The sequence below is a fragment of the Musca domestica genome, unplaced genomic scaffold, assembly GCF_030504385.1.
Source record: "Musca domestica strain aabys unplaced genomic scaffold, Musca_domestica.polishedcontigs.V.1.1 29, whole genome shotgun sequence".
In the NCBI taxonomy this organism is placed as follows: Eukaryota; Metazoa; Arthropoda; class Insecta; order Diptera; family Muscidae; genus Musca; species Musca domestica.
In genome coordinates this window covers 2,154,351-2,180,804 of record NW_026712296.1, presented here as the reverse complement: position 1 = coordinate 2,180,804, position 26,454 = coordinate 2,154,351, and the positions used below count along the sequence as shown (strand labels likewise).

Genomic DNA, 26,454 nt, shown 5'->3' with positions numbered 1-26,454 from the left:
TAACATCTACCTTCGTATATCTCGCGGATGTTTTCATGAAAATTGGTTTTGGAAGCATAACCTGATAACCTTGAAACTTTTAACTTATAACTAAATATTATTATTACAGCTGACTTTTCAAAGTCGAACTTACGCGATGCACCCAATCCTTGCATTCATTATCGTCGACACAACGTTCGAGGGCATTTGGTGTTAATACTAAAACGAAATTTTTCGCTTGACGAATACTGTTTAGCAAACCATTATCGAATTTGCCAGCCTCCAAACGTTCAACATCAATGAACACCGAGAAGCCGCGCAATTGCAGATGGACCTAGGGATGAAAAACAAACACCAATTAGATCATACGTTCACAACATTTCAACCACAAATCGTACTCACCTTAAGCAAACTAGCCAATTGCGAACCATTGGAACGTCTATAACTGACAAACACATCCAATGTCTTGGCCATACTGTCCTCAGAGGCACTCGATAAAGTATTTTCCAAACTTTTGACTGCGTTCAGAATCCTTAGGCGATGTATTGAGTTGGTGATGTTGCATTCCTGTATTAGCATATCCTCATTGAGGTGGGGCAGAGAATTCTTGTCAATGCCCGCATTTAACATTGAGTAGGTATAGGTACAATATTCCGGACCGATTTCAGCCAAAAATTGATGCAATTTTGCCGTGTCCTTGGACGAGTAATCAGCCATTCGTTTGAGATTTTGTAATTCACGTTCGAAACGTTTCAATAGAATGCCATTCATAATGCCGATGTCATCGCGCAGATTCTTGTCGGTTAATTTCAAGAGTAAATCACCATCCACCTGGGATTCCTCAAACTGCTTAACACATTGACCAAAACCAATTTGTTTCACCCACTCTTGGACATCTTCGACAGACCACAGTGGCACCTGTTGTGACAGTTTGTGGGGTACCGTTTCTCCGATCAGGCGCAAAGCTTGAGCGGCAAACTTGGAGGCTATGGCATTTGGACAACTCGCCACAGTTTTGAGGGCTTCAATGGCGCCAATTTCCCGGAAAATCTCGGTGTTTCCCTGTTCACGTTTTATGCCAGCTTCCATACAGAAATGAAAAGCTGCCAAGCTGCGTGCCTCCTCACGATTCGAACTTAAAACTGGAACTAAACGCTGCAGCCAATGTTTGCTTTGACCATGGGCATGGGCCAAATTCGACTTGGCAAACTCTGAGGGGTCGTGCGAGGTAACGAACGGCTCAACCAAATCCAAACAACCGGATTTCAAGACCTCAGCTTCGATTTCCTTGTTGGCGACTAGAACAGCAATTGCCAGACAGGCATAATACTTGATGTTATCGTCATTGTGGAAGGCCAGGGGGAACAACCACATGGGTACTTTACGCAGGATCATGGCTTCTTGATTTTCAGCTCCACCATACAGTGACAAATTGGCCAAGGCACTGGCGCAATGTCTCAGCGTTTCCACGTCACTGGTACGACATTCGAAGAGTACAGCATCCAAACCGCCCAGCTTAATGACATCCGAACATGTGCCCTCCGAGTGTTTGAAGAGATGTTCCAAAATGCCAGTACCCACACGTGAGTGTTCGGTGCTCTGATTTTTGGTGCAAACACAGGCCACATTTACCACCTTGTCGAGGCCATTTTCCACAACATGGGTGCGATTTTCGGTGGTCAAACATTGCTCCAGCAACTTGGCTGAGGAGAATTTGATGCGCATATCACTTTGGACACAGTTGCGCATCAATAGATCCAGACCACCACTGCTGCGCAAGGAGTTACACAAACTATAGCCCAGTTCATGACCGTGGGTGGGTACGGCCCAAGCTCGACGTATGACCTCATTGATTTTATCCAAAAACAATGTGGCCTCCGAATCGGCCTTCTTCTCTTGCAGGGTGCTAACACAGTTGGTTAACATGTTCGAGTACTTGCTGATGGCCTGTTCGATTTCCCTTTGGCCACTATTGGCGGACAGGGACATCAAATCATCGATCTTAAAATCGGCCAGTTTAAAGAAGCTGCCATTCGTTGTGGACATTTGTGAGGAGGAGGAGATCATGGTACTGCCGCCAGAGCTGCTGACACCTTTGCTGGTCATGGTATAGTTGGCCTGGGCGGCGGATGACATGTGTTTCTCTTGGCTGATGATGCCGTTGGAGGTCATCGTTTGGGACTGTTGGGATTGGGAGATGGCTTTCTTGTCGGCAGAGAAGGTGTCACTTTGTACCTTAATACTAGCGGCGGCCACATTGTTGCTGGCCTGTTGGGTAATATCACCGGTGCGCAGGGAGAGTGCTTCCTGAAAAAAGGGAGAAAAGGGAAAGAAACGCCATTAAAAAAGGATTCAATTGAAAAGAAAAAAGAAATTATTTTTGGAAAACAAAGAGAGTATATAAGAGAGGGAGAGGTGGTGGGTGATAGGTTCATTCGAGTACAATAAACATAGAGTGGTGGTGCTATTGGCCTAATTTTCCGTTTTTGTTGTTGTTGTTTACATCATGAAATTCTAACCTTATTTTGTTCGACCTCTATGGGTATTTCTCGAACATTTTTTAGCGGTTTTGGTGGAGTTGGTGATTTTATGGCATTATGATTTATGTGTTGTTGTTGTTGTTGGTGGTGGTGATGTGTAGAGGAGTGACTGCTGTTGTTGTTGAGAGAGGGACTGGATTCTTTACGTACAGAAGTGCGTGAGGCACTACTGCTGCTGCTCGAAGAGGTTGCCGATTGTGACATACGCGCGGATGCAGATGAGGCAGACGACGAAGACGCGGTGGCAGTGGCGGCAGTGCTACTACTTGTGGCGGCGGACTGGGACATTCTTCGTTGACCTGCTGCGGACGAGGCGGACGACGACGACGAAGCAGATGATGACTGGGCACTTTTTGAACTTGCAGTTAGGGTGGCGGACGATGTGACTGCAGGTCCAGGAGGCCCCAGTATGACTTGTACAGGCTGTGGCGGGGGCGAAAGTGGGCAATTATTATCGAAACGACTTAACGACGAAGCGCGACTATTACTCGCAACCGGTGGCGGTGACAAGGGCATTTCTACAATGGGACTTGGCGATCGCGTGGGTATGAAATCGGATTGCCCACTGGAGCGAAATATGCCCTTGCGTACTGGCCAGGGTGCTTGATTGTTCATGTCGGTGCTGTTAGGCTGTCTATGTTGATGATTTGAATTTTGAATGTTCCCAATTTTGTCGAAATGCAAGAAAACTATTCAGGCTGTTTTAAAGGAGGAGGCGAGGCGATTTTTTATTATTGCAATTCCAATGTGGAATGGAAGCAAATATTAGCACAAAACTCACACACACACATACAATCACGCGTACATAAACTTATGGATAATATTATGCAAAGTATATGTCTTTAAATTTTAATTGGGAAACGAGTAAAACAAATGTGGCGGACACTTATTAGGCACATGGGCAGGCTCAGTTTTTTGCAAAAAAAAAACGATATAAAAACAAAAGTGACGTCATAACGTATTAGGCGGACATAGATTTATGGCAATTTTGACCAAAAAAAAAAAAATAATAATAGAGAAAACGTAACATTTTTCAATGTCAAACTGAAAACGCAACAACGCGCCGAAAATTTTTTGAAATTCAATTTCAATGGTTGGCAATCAACTGAAAATCCCATAACAACGGGGAGAGAGAGAGAGATGCTCTCAGAATACCCAGCTAATAATAAATATAAGTTTTGGACACATTGTTGGATCGTCCGAAAAATGATGAGGCATAATTCGCATTCGAGAAACGGTTGATGCTGTTGACTTTCGCAAAGATGCTCTAAAAGCATCAACAAAAATCATTTTCCTTTCAAACGTCATGGAAGCTCTGGCCTAGACAAGCGGAACATTGCTTGGGTGTTGAAAATTAAAAACATTAATTTAATAAGGAACAACACGACCTGTTCAGCAAATAAAATTAAATTTTTAAAAACACAAAACAAAAATGAATTTCTGCCTTTGAAAGCAAAAAAGAAAAAATGTTTTCGTCTTTCTTTTCAAACAAATTAAATGAAATTTTGCTTTTGTTTAATTGCTTTTTATTTTCAAATATTGTGAAGAAACATTTTTAGAAGTGATTGTATATATGAAAATATTTGGTGAAAAACGTATTATTAGTCTCGCGCTTTCATTCGGATATTTTGTCAGACAGATTGGGTGGGAGTGTGTTAAGAAGAAGAAGAGGCATAATGAGTGCACACTATGTTCACATCCTCTACCACTATATGGAGAGTATATTAACTTTAACATTCCGTCTGCAACAACGTGAAGAAGTCGTTGAAGATCAAACAAAGTATATATAACTGTGATCAGTAATCTATTTGAAGGTGATTTAAAGATTCGTCTGTTTGTCGTAAATGGTCGCAATATTTAAGATAAGTTATTAAATTCGGAATAGACGTTTGTAGCATTCCTACGATTTTTATACCCTACACCACATAGTGGTAAGGGTATAATGTCTTTGTGCATTTCTTTGTAACATGGAGAAGGAAGCGAGATAGACCATATATACTCTTGAGGATCTTCATAGAATCGCTTTGTAAGTCCGTCTGTCTTTCCATGGATTTTTGTGAACAAAATACAGGCAGCATTTGTTATCCGGTTGAGATGAAATTTTCCAAACAATATGTGTTTGGCCCAAGGACGAACCCTATTGAAATTGGTGAGAATCGGTTCAAAATTAGATATAGCTCCCATTAATATCTTCAACCGATTTCGGGTTAATTGTGCACCAAATGACCAATATCAGTCCTAATTACCTGCATTTTGGCACATCCGGCCGAATTAAGTCTAGAAGCAAGTACATCGAATTTGGAGAAAATCGGTTTAGCTATAGCTACAGCTCCCATAAAGATGTTTCAACCGATTTGGGAGGTTTAAGTCCCTCACATGCGTAATATGCACTCCACAACAATGATACTTAGTACTAGATAACTTACAGAGCTCAAAAATACCTGCGTCAAATTTTATCGAGATCGGATCAGTTTGGGATATAGCTCCCATATATATCTTTAATCGATTTAGGTTTTTTGTGCACCAAATGGCTAATATAAGTCCAAAGTACCTTACCGACCGAATTCAGCCAAGAAGCAAGTACATGAAATGTGGTGAAAATCGGTTCAAATTTAGCTTTAGTTCCCATACCTAAGTTTTATCCAGTTTGGGAGTTTAAGTCCCTCACATGCGTAATATGAACTCCAGATATGGTACCAGATATCAGATGCAGCTTAGAAATAAGTGTTTAAAATTTTTGTCAAGATCGGTTAAGATTTGGATATAGCTTTTATATATATCATTACCCCATTTCAGGTTTTTCGTGCACAAAATGGCAAATACCAGCCCAAATGGACTGGATTTTGGCACATCCGACCGAATTCAGTCTAGAAGCAAGTGCTTCAACTTTTTGGTGAAAATCGGTTCAGATATCATCATCACAGATCTTGCGTTAGTAAAAATATTTGGATGTGTGAAATTTGAAGAGAGTTGGCTGCTGATATCGCTTTCTTTGAGCGTTTTGTTTTTCAAAAATATTGAACCCTACGTCGGGGAGGTACCAGAAGAAATAGTCTGATCTGTACCATCTTTATAACAGATCTTGTGTTGATGGAAATATTGAGATGTGTCAAGTCTGAATGGGATCGGATGTTAATTTCGCGTTTTATGAGCCTCACGGGTACTCAACATTTTGAGACTTTGTGGGGGAGGTACTGGATAGAGTTTGTTTGGAGTTTATGGAAAATTGTTTTAACAACAATTTAATTTTTTGCTTTTTTTAATAAATTCTTTCTTTAAATACCCTTCATTAGAAACCTTATAGATGATATAATTGAATATTTCCCATTATTTATAATGTAGGGTATTTCAAACAATAAAATTTATTTCTTGGAACCAAAATCGCACATGTGTACGTACATACATTTATATTTGGGTAATAAATGCAAGTTTATATTTGCTACTTGTTTATTTTTCCAACTAATGCAAAACAAAATGAAAACAATGAAAGCCGGGAGATGATGTAGTGAAATATGTATTTGCTTTAAATTAATCAATAACCTCTGAACTGACGATTGAAATTTAAATATAAAAACTATTAATTTAATGGAAGAATATAACTCATCTACTAAAAATAATGAAATAATGTCACACATAGACTATGTAACAATACTGTATGTAACAGACTCTAAGATATGCTCAACCTGAAGAAGATTAATTTTACTGGTAAAACTGTTAGAACATTTGTTGGAAGATCGTCTGAGATCATGAATGTGCCAAAAATATTACAACTTTAATTGATGATTAGCTTTTACAGAACTTCAGAGGCCACAAGTGTTGTTTGCAGAAAATATTACAAATAATTCAAAGACATTTAAGGGAAAGAGTTAAGAAGCTATAATTGTGGATCTTTTTAAGAATATTAATTGATAGACTTAAGGAGCAGTAATTATGGAGTTTCGAACAACAACAGGGATTGTCTAAAAGTATGCTATAAAAATGATAGAGATAAATGTGAAAAAAGTCAATATACATATGACACCGACATTATGTGTAAAATGGTATACATCGAAGTGTAGTGAAATAACTAAATGAGAATGGACGTTCAGACGAAACGGCCGTGATTCGAATCTTGACATTTTGCACGAGGGTCAGTCTTGTTGCGCTGGCGTGTGGTAAGGCTGGGTTTTTGGAAATACGTACTGAAATTGTAGAAAAAGTATTAAAATGTACTAAAAATTTAATGCCTTGTACTGGACAAACGAAATTTGGAATAAGAGTTATTGATGGAATGCAGGATAGATGTATCAAAGAGTTTTTGGAAATTCGAATTTTAAGGTTACGAATAGTTCTGTTACTCAACTTCTAAAATGGTACCATTTGGTATTATGTAAACTAAAACTATAAAATTCGGGATGAAAATCAAATTAGGAAAGTAGGTATCCCTTCAACCAATACTAAATTTAGTAACATTTAGTACGCATATCCAAAACAATCTACATCTCTCCATCCTAGACACCAACAGTGATCCAAAATTTGTACCATTTAATACTTTCCGAACATAGTACTCATTTGAAAATGTCCAGCTCTATCCCTTCACCTAATACTACACTTATTAACATTTAGTATAATTATAGTACGCATATCCAAAACCAGTTCCTACTCTCAAAAACAGACACCAACTTTGACATTTAAAAAAAACTATAGAACACATTACCAAAAACTCCGCAATATCTCAATCTCATCTCTCTTATGTTACTAAATTTAGTATTGGTTGAAGGGATACAGCTGAAATCTTAAAATTTGCTCTTGAAGACCCTGTTGGTATCTCGGATTGAGATAGGGATGTGGTAAAACTAATGGTTTATTTTACCCCCTAAATATTGTCCGATAATCGTAAAAATTGGTAGGTATCTGCCCAGCCCTACACTCTTACTTCATGCAACATTCCGCGTCGATTGGTTCATAATTGTGACCAACTTATAATACCCCAACACATAGTGTTGTAGGGTATAAAAAGCCTAATATAAATAGTTGGACCGATTCTAAAAAATTAAGGTGGACTTTTCGCTGTCGAGCTGGGGCACTTGCTTGTTTGAAATAAAATTCGAAAATCCATTGAAAACCGGGATGTGTAGATCCAATCTTTATGGAGCCTCACCCAAAATAGTATACGTAAATAAGTAATCCAGCGTAGAGAGTACATATCCGTCGGAATCCCGACTGATATATTTTTAGACCAGTTGTTATCTACTTCGTAGACGTTTAGAAACCAAAGAATTACTATTTATTATGACTGCCAAACATTTGTTTGAAAACTCATTATTTGATAATTAGTTGTTTGGCTGGAAAAATGTCTTGTAAATTCGGTCTACATTCCATAATGCGTTGACAATTTCGAAAATTCCCCTTCCGATATTTAAAAAAAGTTTACTGTGTCTCTAGTTACTCATCTTTATGAATATTCAGGTGTTTCTTACACCTATTTTCAACAGATACTTGTCAATACATCGGGGAAGTCGTGGTATTCAGGTTCGACAACGACATGCAAACATTTAACAGACAATAGCGAATAATTAATGCAGCATTCGAAAAAAGATTTAAGTTAAACAACACTCGGAGACAAAAGACAGTTCGTATTAAAGGAAACACAAATTGAACGGTAATTTAAGAAGTTAGAAGAGAAAAAAAATTCAAATTCAAAAGCTCACATAGGTGCGATAGCGGTAACTCATTTTAGCAGTGGCAAGAAGCTGGCAGGCAGATCAGATCAAATATAATAACACAGGGTTTAAATTCAATAAAATTTGAAAAATTGGAAAAACACTTGTTGTAATTCTATTTAACCAAAGCAAGAGATTTGTTGTTTTTTTAACTATTTTTTTTTTGTAAAAAACTAAAGAAATATTTTCAATATTTTTGCCGAACTATTCAAATTTTTTGTTTGTTTGTTTTTTTCTTCTGCTTTGCGTGTGTGCGTGCGTGTGCTATACTTGTTTCAATATTTTATTTTATTTTTTGTTGTTGTTGCTGTTATTGTTATTATTCGTTTTTAATTCAAATTTAAATGATCTTTAACACCAACAGAAGGTCGTTGTTTTGTTTGTCTTTGGTTCTACTCTTTGGTGTATGTATTTTTAAAACACTTTTGTTTTTGTTGTTGCTCTTTTCAAATATTTGAATTTCTTTTCGTTTGTTTTGGGCAATGCGGTGACAGCAATTTTGTTTCCTTCCTACTTGAACATCAATAAAAAAAAATTGAAAAACAAAAATAAATAGTTTCGATTTATTTTAGTCGTTTGTGGTCGTTTTTTTTTTTTTATTTCGAAATATGTAGTCTCTTTTCAATGTAAACGAAATGTCGTCAATGACAAGTTCACAAAACTATGCATTGAGCGATTAGAAGTGGCGATGGAAGAGCCTATTTTAGATGACTTCTTTGCTCAGGTGTGCCTGCAATGCCAAGCGATTGGCCAAACTAATCACGTTCGAAATTTTGCCAAAAAATAAAAATTAACAAATCAATTGTTTGGCCATTGAGGAAATACTTTAAGGTGTTTTATTTTTGTTTTAATGCCGCTGTGTTTTATTTTCTGCACTAACTGTTTAATTAATTAAGAAATTCTTTTTATTTTTTGTATTTTGCTCATTAATTTCTTGTGTTCAATTCTTTAAATAAATGCAAAGTTTCGTACACGTTTCACGTTATTTATAATGGATTTTTTTTTTTAATTTTGTATATTTTTTGTTTTTATTTTCTTTTTTTCTCAAATTTTTTATTTATTTGTGTGCGTGTGTTTGTGTTTATTAACGAAATTTCGCGTTTGCTTATTTTGGGGCGTATGAGCGATTTGTATTCGAAATCTACTCGATCGTGCAGTTCGTTAAAGACTAAACGACGACAGCTAGGCGAAATTTCGAATAGATAGTAAGAATGCCAAAATCTGATTCTCTCATTGTAATGTTAATTTAACGAAGTGTTCTTTGCCCGCTTCCACTTTTGTGAGAGTGTGTTGCGATTAACCCATGTGGGAGCGGTTGGGTAATTTTGTTAAAGGAAAGTTTCATTATGGGTGCTGGAATTAATAAAACAAAGTATGCTGAGCACAATAGAAAGGTGTTGCAGAACTGTAAAAAATTAAATGTAAATGCGTCGTGTAGAGGTGAGTGAGTGATAGTGTTTCTCTGATTTTCCTTTTCACTGCAATTTTTCGATTTTAAGCTCATATTGGAAGTTAAATAAACAAAATGTAAATATTTTCCAAATCGAAGCTAACTTTTGCTTGTGGTAAAGAAATCATAGATTTTTTTTGAAAATTTTCCGCATGAGTCAAAAAATTTGAAACAATATCGATGTTTTTATTTTTGCATAAAACCACACCTCCAAAAAATTAATATCGATTTTCAGCTATTTTTCTTCTTGAAGTTAAAAATCCTAAAAATCGACTTTTGTTTTCGATCACATATACCAACATATCAACTTAATTGAATCTAGTTTTGGATGGATAATTTTGAAGTTAATTCTAGTTTGTGGAAATAATCGGAAGGTCAGTTTTTTGCAATCGATTTTAGGGCTTGAAACCATTGATTTTGGTCGTCTTTTTTACTTTTGTACAAGCCATAAAGTATGCAATGACTATATTAATTTAAGCCCTCCACTGTAGCATGGAGTAAGGTACATTAATTTTGTCTTGCCGTTTGTAACACATCGAAATATCCATTTTGAAACCAACAAAGTTTATATATTCTTGATCAGAATAAAATTCTATATCAATTTAGCCATGTTCGTCCATATGTCTGTCTTTCTGTCGAACTGTGGAAATCTTCATACTTTCCAAACGAAATGAAGTAGGTTGATATAATTTTGAACATATGCATTTAAAATCCGTAGAATTTTTGCTCTTGATCTGTACTAGCAGTATTTTTCGGTGGGGAAAAACTCCCCCGAAATGGATTCGGTTTCTGGCTACGTCGGTAGTATAGCCCCCATATGTCTTTTTCCCTATTTATATTCGATATTTCGATAATTTTAGCGATAGGTACTATCTAGTCTTATAGAAAATTATCAATATATTCAATTATTCCTTAGCCGATCTCGATAAAATTTGGCAACGCTATTTTGGAGCTCTATTAGATATCTAGTACCAAATATCATTCTTCGGGAGGGCATATTTCGAATGTGAGGGACTTAAACACCAAATCATATGAAACATATATATGTGAGCTATAGCTATATAGACGGAATTCAGTGGGATGTGTCAAATTTCAGGTCATTGGATTGATATTAGACATTTCTTGCACAATTAACCCGAGATCGGTTGAAGGTATATATGGGAGCTATATCCAAATCTGAACCGATCTCTATAAAATTTGCAGATGCATTTCTGTGTTGTATCTGATGTCTAGTACCCAATATCATTCTTGTGGATTGTATATTACGAATGTGAGGGACTTAGACACCAAATCGGACGAAAAATATACATGGGAGCTATAGCTATAACTGAACCGATTTTCACCGAACTTGATGTACTTGCTTTTAGACTGAATTCCGTGGGATGTGCCAAAATTCAGGTCATTTGGACTGATATTGGCCATTTAGTGCACAATTAACCCGAAATCGGTTGAAGATATATATGGGAGCTATATGTAAATTTGAATCGATTCTCATCAATTTCAGTACGGTTCGTCGAAACCAATATTGTTTGGAAAATTTTATCTCAATCGGATAATTAATGCGACATGTATTCTGTTCACAAGAATACACAAACAGGCGGACGGACTCCGAAAGTGATTCTGTGAAGATCTTCAAAAGTTACTATGGGTCTATCTTGCTTCCTTTTCCATGTTACAAACAAATCCACAAAGAAGTATACACTTATCACTATGTGGTGTAGGGTATAAAAAACAATTTCCAGTATTTTCGGTTAGGTCTCAAATGTAACTCACAAATTTCCCTTCAATATAATTTTTCTATACATATTCTCCTATCAACCAACCTATTTATCAATATTGTGTCACCATGGGTTAATGCCAAGCAAATGTGTTAAACATTAAGAGTACATTAACGCAATGCCAAAGAGATACACATGCGAGATTAACTCTCCGAGATCAGCACACATACACACACCATTGACCATAATATGCTCTAGTTTTCATCCGCTCTTGTTTACATTTCACATGTAATGGCCATTATTGTGACGAAGTGTCCGGCATGGAATTTAATTGAATTGAATACAATGACCTACCATTTCATAGAATTACATAGAGCAGATATGGAAGATATAACAAATAACAATATTTAATCTTTTATTTATAAATTAATCCTATTAAGGTGCTAATAATCTATTAAATATTGGCTTTGTTGTTTAAAAGTGCAATGCATTATATTCTCGTTAAGAGCGGAGGTTAGTTTAATGAATGTGGGAGTTGAAAGAAATATTTTGTAATGTTAAACGATCAGATATAGAAAAAGTTGCTGATGGGTCAGCTGTCAAGATCATGGGTGATATTATGGTGATACGCCTAAAAGTATGTTATAACAATACTAGAGAAACATGCTGAAAAACTGATTTTACATTAACACGATATGTACACTAGCCTTTATTATAAGAAGATCGTATTACAAACTACAAAATATTTGCAAAAGTGAGTTGGGCAATGAACGGCGAATGAAATATGTTCATGTCAAAACGTCCCGAATACTCGGGCAAGAACTGGAAACTACGAGTTAGAACAAGGACCTAAATAAATATGATATAAATATTGCGGCGTGCCAGGGTCAGAAATATGTGATCATTTTTAGATAATGTTGAATTGTGCGTGAGGTGTGATTTTCATACTTTATCTAATACAGATAAAAATATTGGTAGGACAAAATTACAAGAAAATCGAACATTTATATCCAATTTTATGCGAAAATTATAATTCATCTCAGGTTTCTGGTTGAGAGAATTTTTTAGATATAAAAAGTTGTAAAGAATCTCTGACTTGTTTCGCAAGTTATGACAGATAAAAGTATTGAAAATTGTGACTCTTTGTGGGTTATGTGCCAGGGTTCGCAGATATATACCATCTGCACAAATGTTTGTACGTGTGAAATTTGATCATTTTGGTTATTCAAAAATTTTACCAGAAGGAATGGTCCGATCTATACCAACTTTATAACAGTTCTTGTGTTGATGGAAATATTTAGATGTACAAAGTCTGAATGGAATCGAATATTAATTTCGCACTTTCTGAGCTTTGTGAATATTTAAAATTTTGATTCTTTGTGGGGAGGTACCAGAAGAATGGTCCGATCTCTACCATCTTTATAAGAGATCTTTTGCCGATAGAAATATTGAGAAGTACCAAGTCTGAGTGTAATCGGATGTGGATTTCGCGTTTTATGACCCTCATGGATATTCAAAATGTTGAACCTTTGTAGGTGAGGTACGAGAAGCAGATATATTCATTCTTCGCAGCAGATCTTGAGTTGATAGAAATATTGAGTTGTATTAAGTCTGAATGGAATCGGATGTTAACTTCTTGTTTTGTGAGCTTCATGGATATTCGAAATTTTGATTCTTTGTGCGGGAGGTATCAGAATATACACTCCAGACCTTGGGTTAATAAAATATTGTGATGTGTGTAATTTGAAGATAATCGGACTCCTACATCACCTTTTATAAGAGTTATAATTATTTAAAATGTTGACCCTTTGTGGGGGAGGTACTTGATGGAGTGGACCGATTTTGTCCATTTTCGCACCTGGCCTAGCACTGATGCAAATATTAAGATTTGCAAGGTTTTTGAAAATTTTGACCTTTTGTGGGGGAGGTACCAGAAGAATTGGACCGATTTATTCCATCAGAACATGGGCCAATAAAAATATTAGAATGTTTGCAATTTTAAGATAATCGGACTCTTACACATCACATTTTATAAGAGTGGGCTCTGGCCTTGTCGTGTCAAAATTTGATATTCTAGAAAGTAGTTTGTTGTTGTTTTGCTGTTATAGAAAATATTAAAATATAAAATATTAAAATTATTTTTTATTTAACAATTTTTAAAACAAGAGCTACAACTTTGCCTTAGGAAATTCAACGTCCAAGATATGAGATTGGCAAGATATGAGTCTTAGAAAAAATGTATTGCAAAATTAAACTGTTCACAAATATTACTATTCTATTATATTGTAATAAAATCATCTTCTATTTACAAACTTTATTTTATTTTAACAATAAATAAAACGTGTTTTTATTTAAACTTTAAAAATCGTTTTTAAAAATTGGAAAACTTAATAAAGTTTTACTATTTGAAGCCAAAGGAAATGGTGTAGCTATGCATATTAAATCATGCTATTCTCCCAGCTGTTACCAAATCATAAAGTTTAATAGTTTGTCCTATTGTCACTCTAATTCCCTCTCATTTCTTTGATTTTATAAATTATTTAAAACTAATGATGTCAACGTCATAATTATGGCCAAAAGAACTATTGTTTGGGATCATGGACCCTTGTTCCTCTCACACTATCAAAATACTATTAGTTAGCCGCAGCTAGCTAATACAATAGAGTGTAGGCAATTTGGGGAAGACGGGCGGGGGAGTGTCAGCGAGAGCGCAACGTCAATTCAGATCACATTTGCCCCGCATCATGATTTTGTTGGCCATTATCCAATTAAGTGCCATGTTCTGCAATGTTTTCGTATGAAATACCTGTCTGTCAGTTTTTCTTTTCACTCGAATTTTGTTTTGTAATGTGCTGTTTTTGTTGTTGGGATAGCCTTGAGCCTTGATGCTCATTGATTGACAATATATAATTTAGAAAATGTTTTTGAATTTAGTTTCTATAGTACATAATTAATGTGAATAATTATTAAGTTATTTGCTATGTCGGTGAGTGAGTTAAATAATTGGGTTAAAGATGAAAATTAATTAATCGTTTTTTTTTTTCCTTTTTCAAAGACTTCTTCTGGTGTAAATATTTTATAAAATTCAGAATTTACATTTAAAACCACCAAGAAGTATAAGTAATTGAAATGATTGAAACGACATGACATACTCTCTTGGCGTTTGCCCAACACAAATAGTTTTGAATCAATATGTTATTCTACTACCACATATACACTGATCAATCTGGAGTTTACCACGTTGTATGAAAAACACATTACTTATACGTCATAGTGTTTAGAAATATAATTTCGAAAATTATGCTTCGGAATTGTTAGTTTTGCTCCTTTTAGCTTTACATTATGAGAACAATTTTAAGTCAACATTTTGGTGAGATACGAAAAGAAGAGGTTGCAAATATTTTTGTTTTGTTATTGCACATTCCTTTCTAATCTATTATTGCTTTGAAAATGTTCAATATTTGAGGGGGAGGAGTAGATTGATCTTCATCATCATCTTCACTCTTGTTCTTCTCTTTTCATGCGATGTTTGTTTTTTTTTTGAAAATGTTTTGAAAAAATAAACTAAAAATATTATTTTTTAAGAGGGTATATATCTCTTTTAGACAACAGCCGCTTCAGGACATTTGGAGTCGATCTAGCGATGTCTGTCTGGCTGGCTGGTGCCCACGATAACTGTCGAAGGGAGTACCCGATTTGGTCCAAACTTGGTAAATCGTAATTTTATTATCAAACTTAGATAGAGTTTGGAGATGGGCAATATCAGTCCACTCCTACTGGTACCTCTTCCACAAAAGGTCAACCTTTTCAAAAAAAAAAAATATATATATATATATTTTTTTACTGCACAGAAAGAGAAAGAATAATCCGATTTTGCCCCAACTTTGCAAATCTTAATATTTGTATTAGTGCTATGGACAGTATCGGTCCACTCCATCAAGTACCTCCCCGACAAAGGGTCAACATTTTTAACAATTATAACTCAGTGTTTTGGCTTGTTTGTTCGGGATACCATAGTACTTTGTTGTTGCAAATGGTCAGGCTTAATCTCTTTATTGTTGTTTTTATAAAAACAACCTTTGTTTATTAGTGGAGAACGATGGTAATGTTTACCAGGGGGTAAGGCAGGGAATACCTAGGTTTCGGAAAGAGCCACCAATCCTCATCAGTTTCCTTAGCCTGCCTTACGCCCTGGTAAACATTACCATCGTTCTTCACTAATAAACAAAGGTTGTTTTTATAAAAAACAACAATAAAGCGATTAAGTCTGACCATTTCGCAACATCATAATTATAACTCTTTGAAAATATGATGTAAGAGTCTGATTGTGTTCAAATTACACACATTACAATATTTTTAGTAACACAAGGTCTGGTGTGAAGATGGAATATATCGGTTCACTCCTTCTGGTACCCCCACAAAGGTCAAAATTTTGAATACCTATAAAGCTTATAAAACGCGAAATTAACATCCGATTCCGTTAAAACTTGGTACATCTCAATATTTCCATCAAGACAAGATCTGTTATAAAGATGGGAGAGAATGGAATAACCAAAACCATAAAACATGAAATAAACATCCGGTTCTCTTAAAATTTCACGTATGCCATTATTATACCCTCCACCTTGGAAAGGAGGGTACATTAACTTTGTCTTTCCGTTTGTAACATGTCTAAATATTCGTCGTAGACCTCATAATGTATATATATTCATAATCGGCATAAAATTCTAATTCGATTTAACGATGTCCGACTGTCTGTCTTACTGGCTGTCTGTTGAAATCACGATACAGGCCACATTATTTGACGTAGAGCGTCAAAATTTAGCAGAATAATTTGTATTGCGTCTTGAAAATGACATCTATCGGTTCACGTTTTGGTATAGTCCCCATATAACGGTACCTCCCGATACTCGGTATTTTGGTGGTTTTTGCCGCATTTTTTCATGGATTTGTCTAAAAATTGGTATTTGTTGGTCATAGTGGGTTCTAGCTCCGGTGGCGAAACATTGCATGTATAAGTCCACGTTTTCGTATAGCCCGCATATAGCGGTACCTCCCGATATTGGGTATTTTGATAATTTTTGCCACATTTTTTCATGGATTTGTCCTAGAATTAGTATTTGTAGGTCATAAAGGGTCCTAGTTCGTGTGGCGAAACATTGTAGCCCCCATATAAAGGTATCTCCCCATATTCGGTATTTTGATGGTTTTTGTCACATTTTTTCACGGATTTGTCTAAAAATTGGAATTAGTTGGTCATAATAAGTTCTAGCTCCGTTGGCGAAACATTGTATGTATAGGTACACGTTTTTGTATAGCCCTATATAGCGGTACCTCCCGATATTCGGTATTTCGGTGATTTTTGCCACATTTTCCCACGAATATGTGTAAAAATTGGTATTTGTGGGTCATAATTGGTTCTAATGTTTCTATTACCCTAAGTTGGAGGGTATTAAAAGTTCGGCCCGGCCGAACTTAATGTTTTTTTACTTGTTTTTATTAACACAAGAACTGCTATGAAAATGGGATATATCGGCGCACTCTTTCTGGCACTTCCCCCACAAAGTGTTCAAAATTTTGAAAAACAAAACGCTCAAAAAATGCGAAGTAGGCATCCAACTCTATCCAAATTTCACACATCCAAATACTTTTGCTAAAGCAAAATCTGTTGTGAAGATAATAGATATCTGCCAACCCGTTCTGATACCTTAACCTTAAAGGGTCACAATTTTCAATATTTATATCTGTCACAATTGTATACAACTTGATATATCCAAACATTTATTTTAACCAGAAATCTGATATGAATATGAAATTTATCGGAATTCATGATTTCGCATATAAGTGGATATAAATGTTCGATTTCCTTAAAACTTTGCACATGCCAATATTTATATCTTTATTAGATGAAGTGGATTGCTTCGGTCCACTATATCTGGTACCTCACGCATATTTCCACATGAAGTACACTGTATAGTCCGAATGTGGCAAGTTGCAATATTTATATCACACTTATTTAGGTCAGATACGAATTGGACAATACTGGCCAACTGGTTCGAAACCCCCCATAAAGGATCAACAGTTATCATAATATCTGTAAACAATAACAGAATAATCATAATATCTGTTAGCAAAATAGAATGACATTATTTTACTTGTTTTCTTCTTGGCTTTTGTACACGACCTGGGGATATTTCCAGCAATATTTACTGAGTAAACTCTTTCGAGAGATAAAGGCACTTTGTACTCACTATTATTAAACTATTATAAAACGTAAAAGCCCAACATTCTATAAAAGCTTTCAATTTGAAACATGAAATTGAAACATGTTGAACGTCTCAAAGTAGTTTTGAAAAAGGCTGTCTGAAAAGACAAAACTCTACCAGAAGAAGTTTTCCAGTAAAATTATGGAAATTCTCACTATAAAATATTAAAATAAACTCCTCATTTATTAAACTTTTGGGTAAACAGACAACATTTTGTTAAATTCGATTTCAAAATATCGAATATGCAGACACACTTATTTTCTAGATATCATTTCTATATTTCTCAATGTAATTTCAGTACATGCCAAAATTCATTAGATATACTCAAAACATCAAAAAAACCGAAAGAAATATTTTTTAATTAATTCTTCTCTACGACTTCCCTCCCTTCTCTTTGTATTACAAAAAAAAAAAAATACAAAAACCAAACACCAAAACACACCGCATAATTACAATGGCGGGGCAGACTAATTTAATAAATTCCGATACGAAATAATTTCGCAATAAAAATATTACCGCGCTATCAGTCGTTAACTGTTAATGTTCATTTTAAGTACATTACCTTAATACGGCCGAATACCGATTTGCGTTCAGAATGTTTCGAACAATAAAAAAAGGCTGAAGGTCCAAGGTTTGTGGTGATACGGCAACCAGCAGCGCCAACTTTAAACAATGTCCTTTGTCCCAACACCCACACTTGGGTTGAGAACATTGTTCGGCAAAACGAGCGAAGGTCCGTGTGGTAGATTTCGACTGAACTACATGTGAGCTACTGACTGACGCCACTTGTGTGTCTTCGCCAAGGATAATAAACTGGCAAAATCCTTTATAAACACAGAAGCACTTGTTCACAAATACGCCCACATACACACACGCACGCACAAACATACAAAAGGAAAGGAAATTTGGCAAACTTTATGTTCGAGAGTTGTTATAACAAAAGAGAGTCGCAGGAGCGACGAGAGCGAATACGAAATGAAAACTTAGAAATACCAAGAAATCCAATCAATATCTTGTGCTTTGTTGCTCTTTGGCTGTTTTACTCTTTCCCTTGGATTTCGGGCTCTAATGTTGTTTCATGTTGTTATACAGATTTTCTTTGTTGTATTTTATTACATTTATTTCACAAATATTTTTATTCTTTTGTTTACTTTTTTACAATTTCTCATGGTTGTGAACTACTTTTTTTGTGAGTGTGTCCTTGATGTCACCGCTTTTTCGTTATTCGTTATTTATGTGTGTCCTTTTCTCGATGTTAACGCGTTTTCCACCAAATACTATGTCAGCACGCAAGGACTCCATTATTCGCTGGCATGAACTTTGTGGGAGCCGAGCCGGGTCATTACCTCCGCCCGTTTGTAATGAACGCGAAAACACTGAATTAACGACTGGTCTTTGTCGTCGTCCACTGGGTGTTGCGCGCCTTGCGTGTTCCAATGAGATTTTTGTGATTCAGCAGAGTTAGTAATGTCATAAAATACGCCAATGCAGGCATAACAACAACAACACCACACACACCCTTTTGACATTTAACGATAACACAACGAATTCAAATCTCCCACCACTTGGGTGCAGGGGGCAGCGATAATGTTTGTCGCCACTGACATGAATGTTAGCAACCTTTTGCCTTCTCACTTTTCAAGAATTCCCTGGAGGGGAAGGAATAGCGTAATCCAGGACAACAAGGATAATGTAATAGGAATTTTAAATTGAATAAAATTGGGGGAATTTGTAAGAGTAAGTATATATTATAGGGAATCCTATATGAAAATAAGACAACGAAGTGTAGCCTACATTTGTAATACAAATAAATGGGAGATAAATCAAATATATTCGATAGTTCTCCAAAAATGTTGTAATATATACTATGCTAAAGGCTAGTTTAAACATCATGTTAGACTCCCCATGTTTTTCCGTGTACAGGGTTGGATAAAGAAACTGCAACTTTTTACCTTTTTTTAATGTTACTGAATGAAAGCAAAAAATGTCGGAAATAGCATCAAATTTTAGAACAAGTTTTGATTTGTTCGAATTGGTAACCATTGGCATGATTTATGGTCTTCAAACGGCCAATGAAAGCGTCCCACGCTGCCCGAATGTTGCTCTGCGGTATTTTGGCCCGGCGAAGCGCTTGCTTGAGGTGATCGACACTTTGGTATTTTTAGTGGCAACCTTGGACACTATAGTCCAACGGATTGGTATCCGGAGATTTTGGTGCCCATTGTGCGCTGCAAATGAAGCGAGGAACCTCATTTTGTAACCATTCTTGGGTGGCGTGTGCTGAGTGCGATGGTCCTGTTGGAATGTTCAAGGTCTGCGGCCAGAATGTTTACGTGCCCAAGGCCTTAATACACCCTCCAGAATATTATCGCGATAATATTCGGCATTTATTCTAATGCCACGGTCTTGAAGTTTGTTGCAGTTTTTTCATCTCACCCTGTATAGTATTGTATATTATAGTATAGTATAGTATAGTATAGTATAGTATAGTATAGTATAGTATAGTATAGTATAGTATAGTATAGTATAGTAGAGTATAGTAAAAGTGTCAACCTTGCCAGAAAGCACAGAAAAGGAAAACAAATAAAAATATAAAAATTATTGGTGATAATCGGATCAGATTTAGATATAGCTCCCATATACCTTGAACCTATTTCGGGCTAATTGTGCACCAACTGGTCAACATAAGTCCAAAAGTCATGAACGAATTCAGTCACATCCACCCGAATTCAGTCTAGAATAAAGTACATCAATATATATAGTCCCCATATATAGGTTTCATCCGATTTGGTATTTCTTAATACGCACCCCACAAGAACGATGTTTGGGATCAGATATCAGATACAGCTCAGAAATACCTCTGCTAAGTTGTATCAAGATCGGTTCAGATTTGGATATAATTCCCATATATATCTTCAACCGATTTCGGGTTAATTATGCACCAAATGGCCAATATCTCTCCAAATGAATTTTGGCACATCCGACCGAGTTCAGACCAGAAGCAAGTACGTCAAATTTGGTGAAAATCGGTTCAGATATAGCTATAGCTCCCTCCTAGCTTGTTTAAGTCCCTCACATTCATAAAATGATATCTCATAAGGCTCGGAAATACCTTTGCCGATTTTTATCTTGGACGGCTAAGATTTGGATATAGCTCCCATATATATCCTTAATCCGATTTCAGATTTATTGTGCAAATGATGGCTAATATCAGCACAAACTGACCGAATTTTGAGTCTTCCGACGGATTTCGGCCTAAAAGCAAGTGCTTCAAATTTAGGTTAAAATCGGTTCAGATATGGCCATAGCTCCCATATATATGTTTCATCCGATTTGGTGTTAAAATCCCCCACATGCTTAGTATGCATTCCATAACATTGATATTTGATAACGGGCATCAGATACTGCTAGAAAATGCCTCTGCCAAATTTTATCAAGATAGGTTCAGATTTTTATATAGCTTCGATAAAATCTTCATCCGATTTTATGGATATTGCTCTCCATATATGTAATTCATATTCAAGCAAATTTGACCATTTGGTGTAGCTCGGTCCGGTATATTTATTGCTGCAATAAATATTTTTTAATATATTCCTCGTCGAAGTCATATCCTGCACTGTAGCACTGTTATTTGGTTCATAGTTGGTACACATAAATTCCCACCATAAACATTCTTGTTACGGGAGCTCTACTTAATAAGCATAGTGGTGTAGGGTATCATATAGTCGGCCCGCCCGACTTTTGACCTTTCCTTACTGGTTTAAAATCGCAATTACGGTCCATGATTTTTTTTTAAATTCGATATTTCTTAGAAATACGTAAGAGTCGATAATATCTAATATAACTCCGGTATTATTTCAAATTTAGTTTCTTTAAATTTCTTAAAAATCTACGTTTTTAGGGGCTGCCAAAACTCAAAACAAAAGATTTACGATAATCGCCCTGTTAGTCCTTTTAAAAACACTTTAAAATCCTCGACTATAGCTCTGATAGTTTTACCTAATTTTTTATGGGTCTCAAACGAAATGACAGACTTGATATACTCTCCATTTAGTCATAGCTGCTGTGTTGGAGAGTGTACGAACTAATGCAAGTCATTCCAAACAAACGAATGGCGGCATGCTTTACATGACAGTGATGATAGTGGAAGACACGTGAGTTCTTCACCTTTGAAAATAAACAGTGGATAACTTTCATGGTTGGAATTTTATGAAAATCATAAAATTATGGCAGCCTAATTTCGTAATCCCGAAAGAATGAAATGAAAGTTTGATGACGCCTTATTTATAACGTGTAATATAAACAGAATTACACATCGACTTATTGATTAAATTACCATAGAAAAAACATGATAAGAATATATTAAGGGTATTGTACTCTATAACGTCGGTGGTGGTTTCCCTTTTGGTTTCTAACATGAATGAAAATGACGTTTGCACTTGGCATGATTTCATAAGAAAGGAATATGATTATGGCATTTGTGCGCAATAAAATATTTTATTGACGTCATAGCATTTTCTTTTGTTTTAGTTTCGAGGTCAAGGGATGATATCCAATTTTCATTGAAAGCATGTACGAGAGTTAAAAATTTATTCTTGTATAATATTGCCACGTATTTTCCCTCCCATTCATTTTTTTTATCTTCAATGCCACTTTTGTTCTCTACTTACATGTATAACAGCGGCATTCTCTTCCGTCTTAACACCATCCATTTCCATGCGATTGCGTGACGCCGCTGCTGCCTTGGCCTGCTGATAGTCAATATCACCGGTCTGCAGACGTTTAGACTCGGCCAAATTACTGGTGGCCTGTTCCGAACTGAAACCATCGGTAATGACTTTTGTTTTCGATTCGGTTTTGGTGCGTTTTTCCTCGAATTTGACGGTATCGACAAGGGTGCCCTTGGAACCGCTCAAACCATTGGTGGACAATTGATTGGAGGCCTTGACCAAATCCATATTTAGATTCATATCATTGTCATCACTGTCGTCGGGAAATGTGATACTGGGTTCGGTATTGCCATCCACAATGTTCTCCAAGGAGGAGCGTATCCTAAGGAAGGAACCAAAAAAATAACAAATTAAATGGGTCTCTCTTTAAATTCATTTTCCGCATTCCCACTTACTTTTTCTTAAGCTTATTTATGGCATCTGCACTATTTAGGGAATTGAGATCGTTAATGGAGGGCGGCTGATGATGACTCAGGGTCCCCGTGGACCCACTCAGGGCGGGTGAGGCATTTCGGCCCAGGGCCAAATCATTGATTTCCGACATGGAATTCTTAAATTCGCTCATATCACGTTTCAATGCTGCTGCTTTCATTTCTGTGGATGTCGATGATGAGGACGAGGACGATGATGAGGTGATGTGATGCAGGCGTGACTTCTTTTCGACGCGTGTGGTTGTACTACTACTGCTGCTACTGTTAACGACCTGCAAAAACAATTTTGGCAGAGGGCAAAGGTGACAATTAGTAAAGGTTGCAGAACAGGTATATTTTGCAATAAGAAAAAACTATGAAAATCTTAAATAGATTAGGATACTTGGATTTGTTGTACCTGCAAAAGTTAATTGCTTATTGTAAGAATTCTACCTGTGTACAATTTTTAAAATTTTAAAATAATTGTTAAGGAAAAAAATATTTTATCTGTTCCGGGACAGAATTATGGAAATGATTGCCAAAAAGAAAAAAATTAAAAATATTATTTTTTATTTCATATTTTCATGGAACAAGAATTATAGCTCCGATAAACATTTAAGGTTATAATACACATAATGTTGGAGTCATATGTAAAACCACTCTTCATATATATGTTACGCATATTTATAACACACTTAAAGGCGCTTCTCACAATTTGTTATCTGAAGGGTGGTTGTTTATATAGTATATATTTTTAGCATAAGTGTAATATAAATATAATATAGGTATATAATTACAGATCTTGTGTTGATGGAAATATGGAGATGTACCAAGATTAAATGGAATCGGATGTTAGTTTCGCGTTTATGAGCTTCATGGATATTCAAAATTTTGACCCTTTGTGGGTTAATGAAAAATATTGTGATGTGTGAAATATGAAGAAAACCGGCTGCTAATTTCGGATTTTATAATCGTTTTAGTTATTCAAAACATTAACCCTTTGTGGGGGAAGTACCAGAAATAATGGTGCGATCTCTACCATCTTTATAATAGATCTTGTGTTAACAGAAATATTGGGATTTGTCAAGTTTGAATGGAATCGGATGTTAATTTCGTGTTTTATGAACTTCATGGATGTTCAATATTTTGATCCATTGTGGGGGAAGTACCAGAAGGAATGGATCGATATATTCCATCTTCACACCAGACCTTGGGTAAATAAAAATATTGTGATGTTTGTAATTTAAGGACAATCAGAATCTTTTCCCACATTTTATAAAACTTATAATTATTCCAAATGTTGACCTTTTGTGGGGAGGTACTTGATGGAGTGGACCGATATTGTCAATTTTCGAACCTGACCTCGTATTGATGCAAATATTAGGATTTGCAAAGTTGGAAAAAAATCGGATTATCCTTTCTCTTTCTAATATATTTTTCACAGAAAAATATATATTTTTGAAAATTTCGAAGTGAACCGATATTGCCCATCTCCGAACTCGATCGAAGTTTAATAATAATATTACGATGTACCAAGTTTGGATCAAATCGGATACTACCTTCGAGAGTTATCGTGCGCACCAGCCAGACAGACAGGCGAACGGACGGACTTAGCTAAATCGACTCAAAATGTCCTGAAACGGATTTGGTCCAAAGAGACTTAGGGCATTAAACCGTTATTTCGATGATGCACATTTTGGCCGCATCAAATGATATATACCCTCTTTAGCCATATGGCTGAGGATATAAAAATGTCAATCGGTTTTGCCGACCAGATGTATACCCTCAGCCAAAGGGCGAATATTGAGGGATAATTAAATTTGTGACCCTTTGTGAGGTAGGTACCAGATCTTATGTTGGCAACCATATTAAGATGTGTGAATTTTGCAAGAAATCGGGTGCTTATTTTGCATTTTATGAAAGTTTTGTTCTTCAAAACTTCGACTCCTTTGTGGGGGGAAGGATTTGGCCGATATGTCCCATCTATGCAGCAGATCTTGTGTTAATAGAAAAATCGGGATGTGTGAAATTTCGCATTTTATGAGCATTTTGGTTGTTCAAATTTTTGATCCTTTGTGGGGAAGTTATCCAAAAGGTATGGACCTAGATATCGTTCCACCTTCACAGCCGATTTTAATTAAAATATTAAGATATTTGCAATTTACTGAGAATCGGAGGCTTATTTCGCATTTTATTCAAAATTTCGAAGTTCGAAGTGTGGGGGAAGTACCAGAATGAGTGGGTCGATATCTTCAATTTTTACAAAAATTCTTGTGTTAGAGAAATATTGGAATGTCTGAAGTTTAGAATCAATCGGAGGCTTAACACGTGTTTAATGAGAATTATAATTATCCAGGGGGAGGTACCAGATCTGTTCTGTTTTTCCTTCATACCAGATCTTGTGTTGTCAGAAATATTGAGATGAACCAAATTTTAATCGTACTCAAATTTCACATTTTTTAAGAGTTTTAATTTTCAAAATTTTGACTATTTGTGAGGTAAGTACTTGATGAAGTGGGCCGATATTGTCCATTATCGTACCTCGCCTAGGACTGATAAAAAGATTAGGATTTGCAAAGCTTGCCAAAATTTGATGATTTTTTCTTTTTCTATAAGTTACATTATTTTCCATGTAAATGTTTATTTATTGTTGATGAGGAGCTAGAAGGAGTGGGCCCATATAGCCCATCTTCGAATTCGATCAAAGTTTGATAGTAATATTACGATGTACCAAGTTTGGACCAAAACGGACACACCCTTCGCGAGTGCACATCAGCCAGACAGGGCGGACGCCTCTAGAGCGGTTCAAAATATTCTGAAGCGAATTTGATTCAAAGAGACCTAGGATCTAAACCCGTAATTTCAATGAGACACATTTTGGCCATATCAAATGATAAATACCCTCTGTTTTTTAAGTTTTACTTTATTCCTTCTCTCTTCAAGCGTATAATTTCTCTGCTCTTTTTTATTGCTCTCTGTTTTACTATGTGTCCATTATTTTGCCGCCTATCAATTCTTTTTTTTCTGATTAATTTTTATCACTTTTTTGTTATTATTGAAACGACCAATAGCACAATGTCTATTTTGTACATACATACACATGTACATATGTACGCATCTACAAATGGTATGTTAAATACCAAGTGATGAATGAAGGGGTTTATTATTAACAAAAAAATAAATAAATAAATAAATAAACAATACAATAAAAATCATTTTAATTTTGTCTGCTCCTCGCCAATTACTTTTTTGTCATTAACTGATTTTAAATGTATATTTTTTCCCACAAATATAGAACGCATTTCTAAATTTAAATACAAAAATGTTTTCAAAACATATTTCTTCAAGGATTTCCCAGTAAAGTTTTTAATGACTAAAATTCGGTTCTGAGAAACGGGAAATGAAACAATTTTTAATTTATTTTGAAATTAAATGCATGCGATGTTGTTTTTTGTTTGTCTTGTTTATTTTTATTATTTTATTTTTTGATTATTTTTTTGCAATATTTTTCGTAATCTTCGTTAATGGCCAAACCGGTGGATTGCTCTCAACTGATTTGTGCTTGTTATAGAGTAATTTTTATTTTTGATCGTTTATGTTTAAAGAATGGTTAAAGTTTAAAGAATGGTTAAATCATTTTAGATGGTCGCACACAAACC

The 26,454-nt window shown here is 35.6% G+C and overlaps 1 protein-coding gene across 11 annotated transcripts in view; it reads right to left on the bottom strand.

The window, feature by feature from the left end:
- Window positions 1-26,454, bottom strand: part of LOC101888424 (NAD(+) hydrolase sarm1) — a 177,478-nt gene that overhangs the window by 11,592 nt on the left and 139,432 nt on the right. For 9 of the 11 annotated variants that reach the window (XM_059124473.1, XM_059124474.1, XM_059124475.1 and 6 more), the window contains 4 exons: window positions 22,781-23,088; window positions 22,326-22,707; window positions 382-2,286; window positions 134-313 (listed from right to left, as the gene is read on the bottom strand). In XM_059124473.1, the coding sequence (XP_058980456.1) occupies window positions 134-313; window positions 382-2,286; window positions 22,326-22,707; window positions 22,781-23,088 (2,775 nt within the window). Of the gene's footprint in view, window positions 1-133; window positions 314-381; window positions 2,287-2,669; window positions 3,218-8,583; window positions 9,450-22,325; window positions 22,708-22,780; window positions 23,091-26,454 lie in introns of those variants that run through there. The other 2 variants (XM_020036525.2, XM_011293969.3) reach the window with 2 other exon arrangements.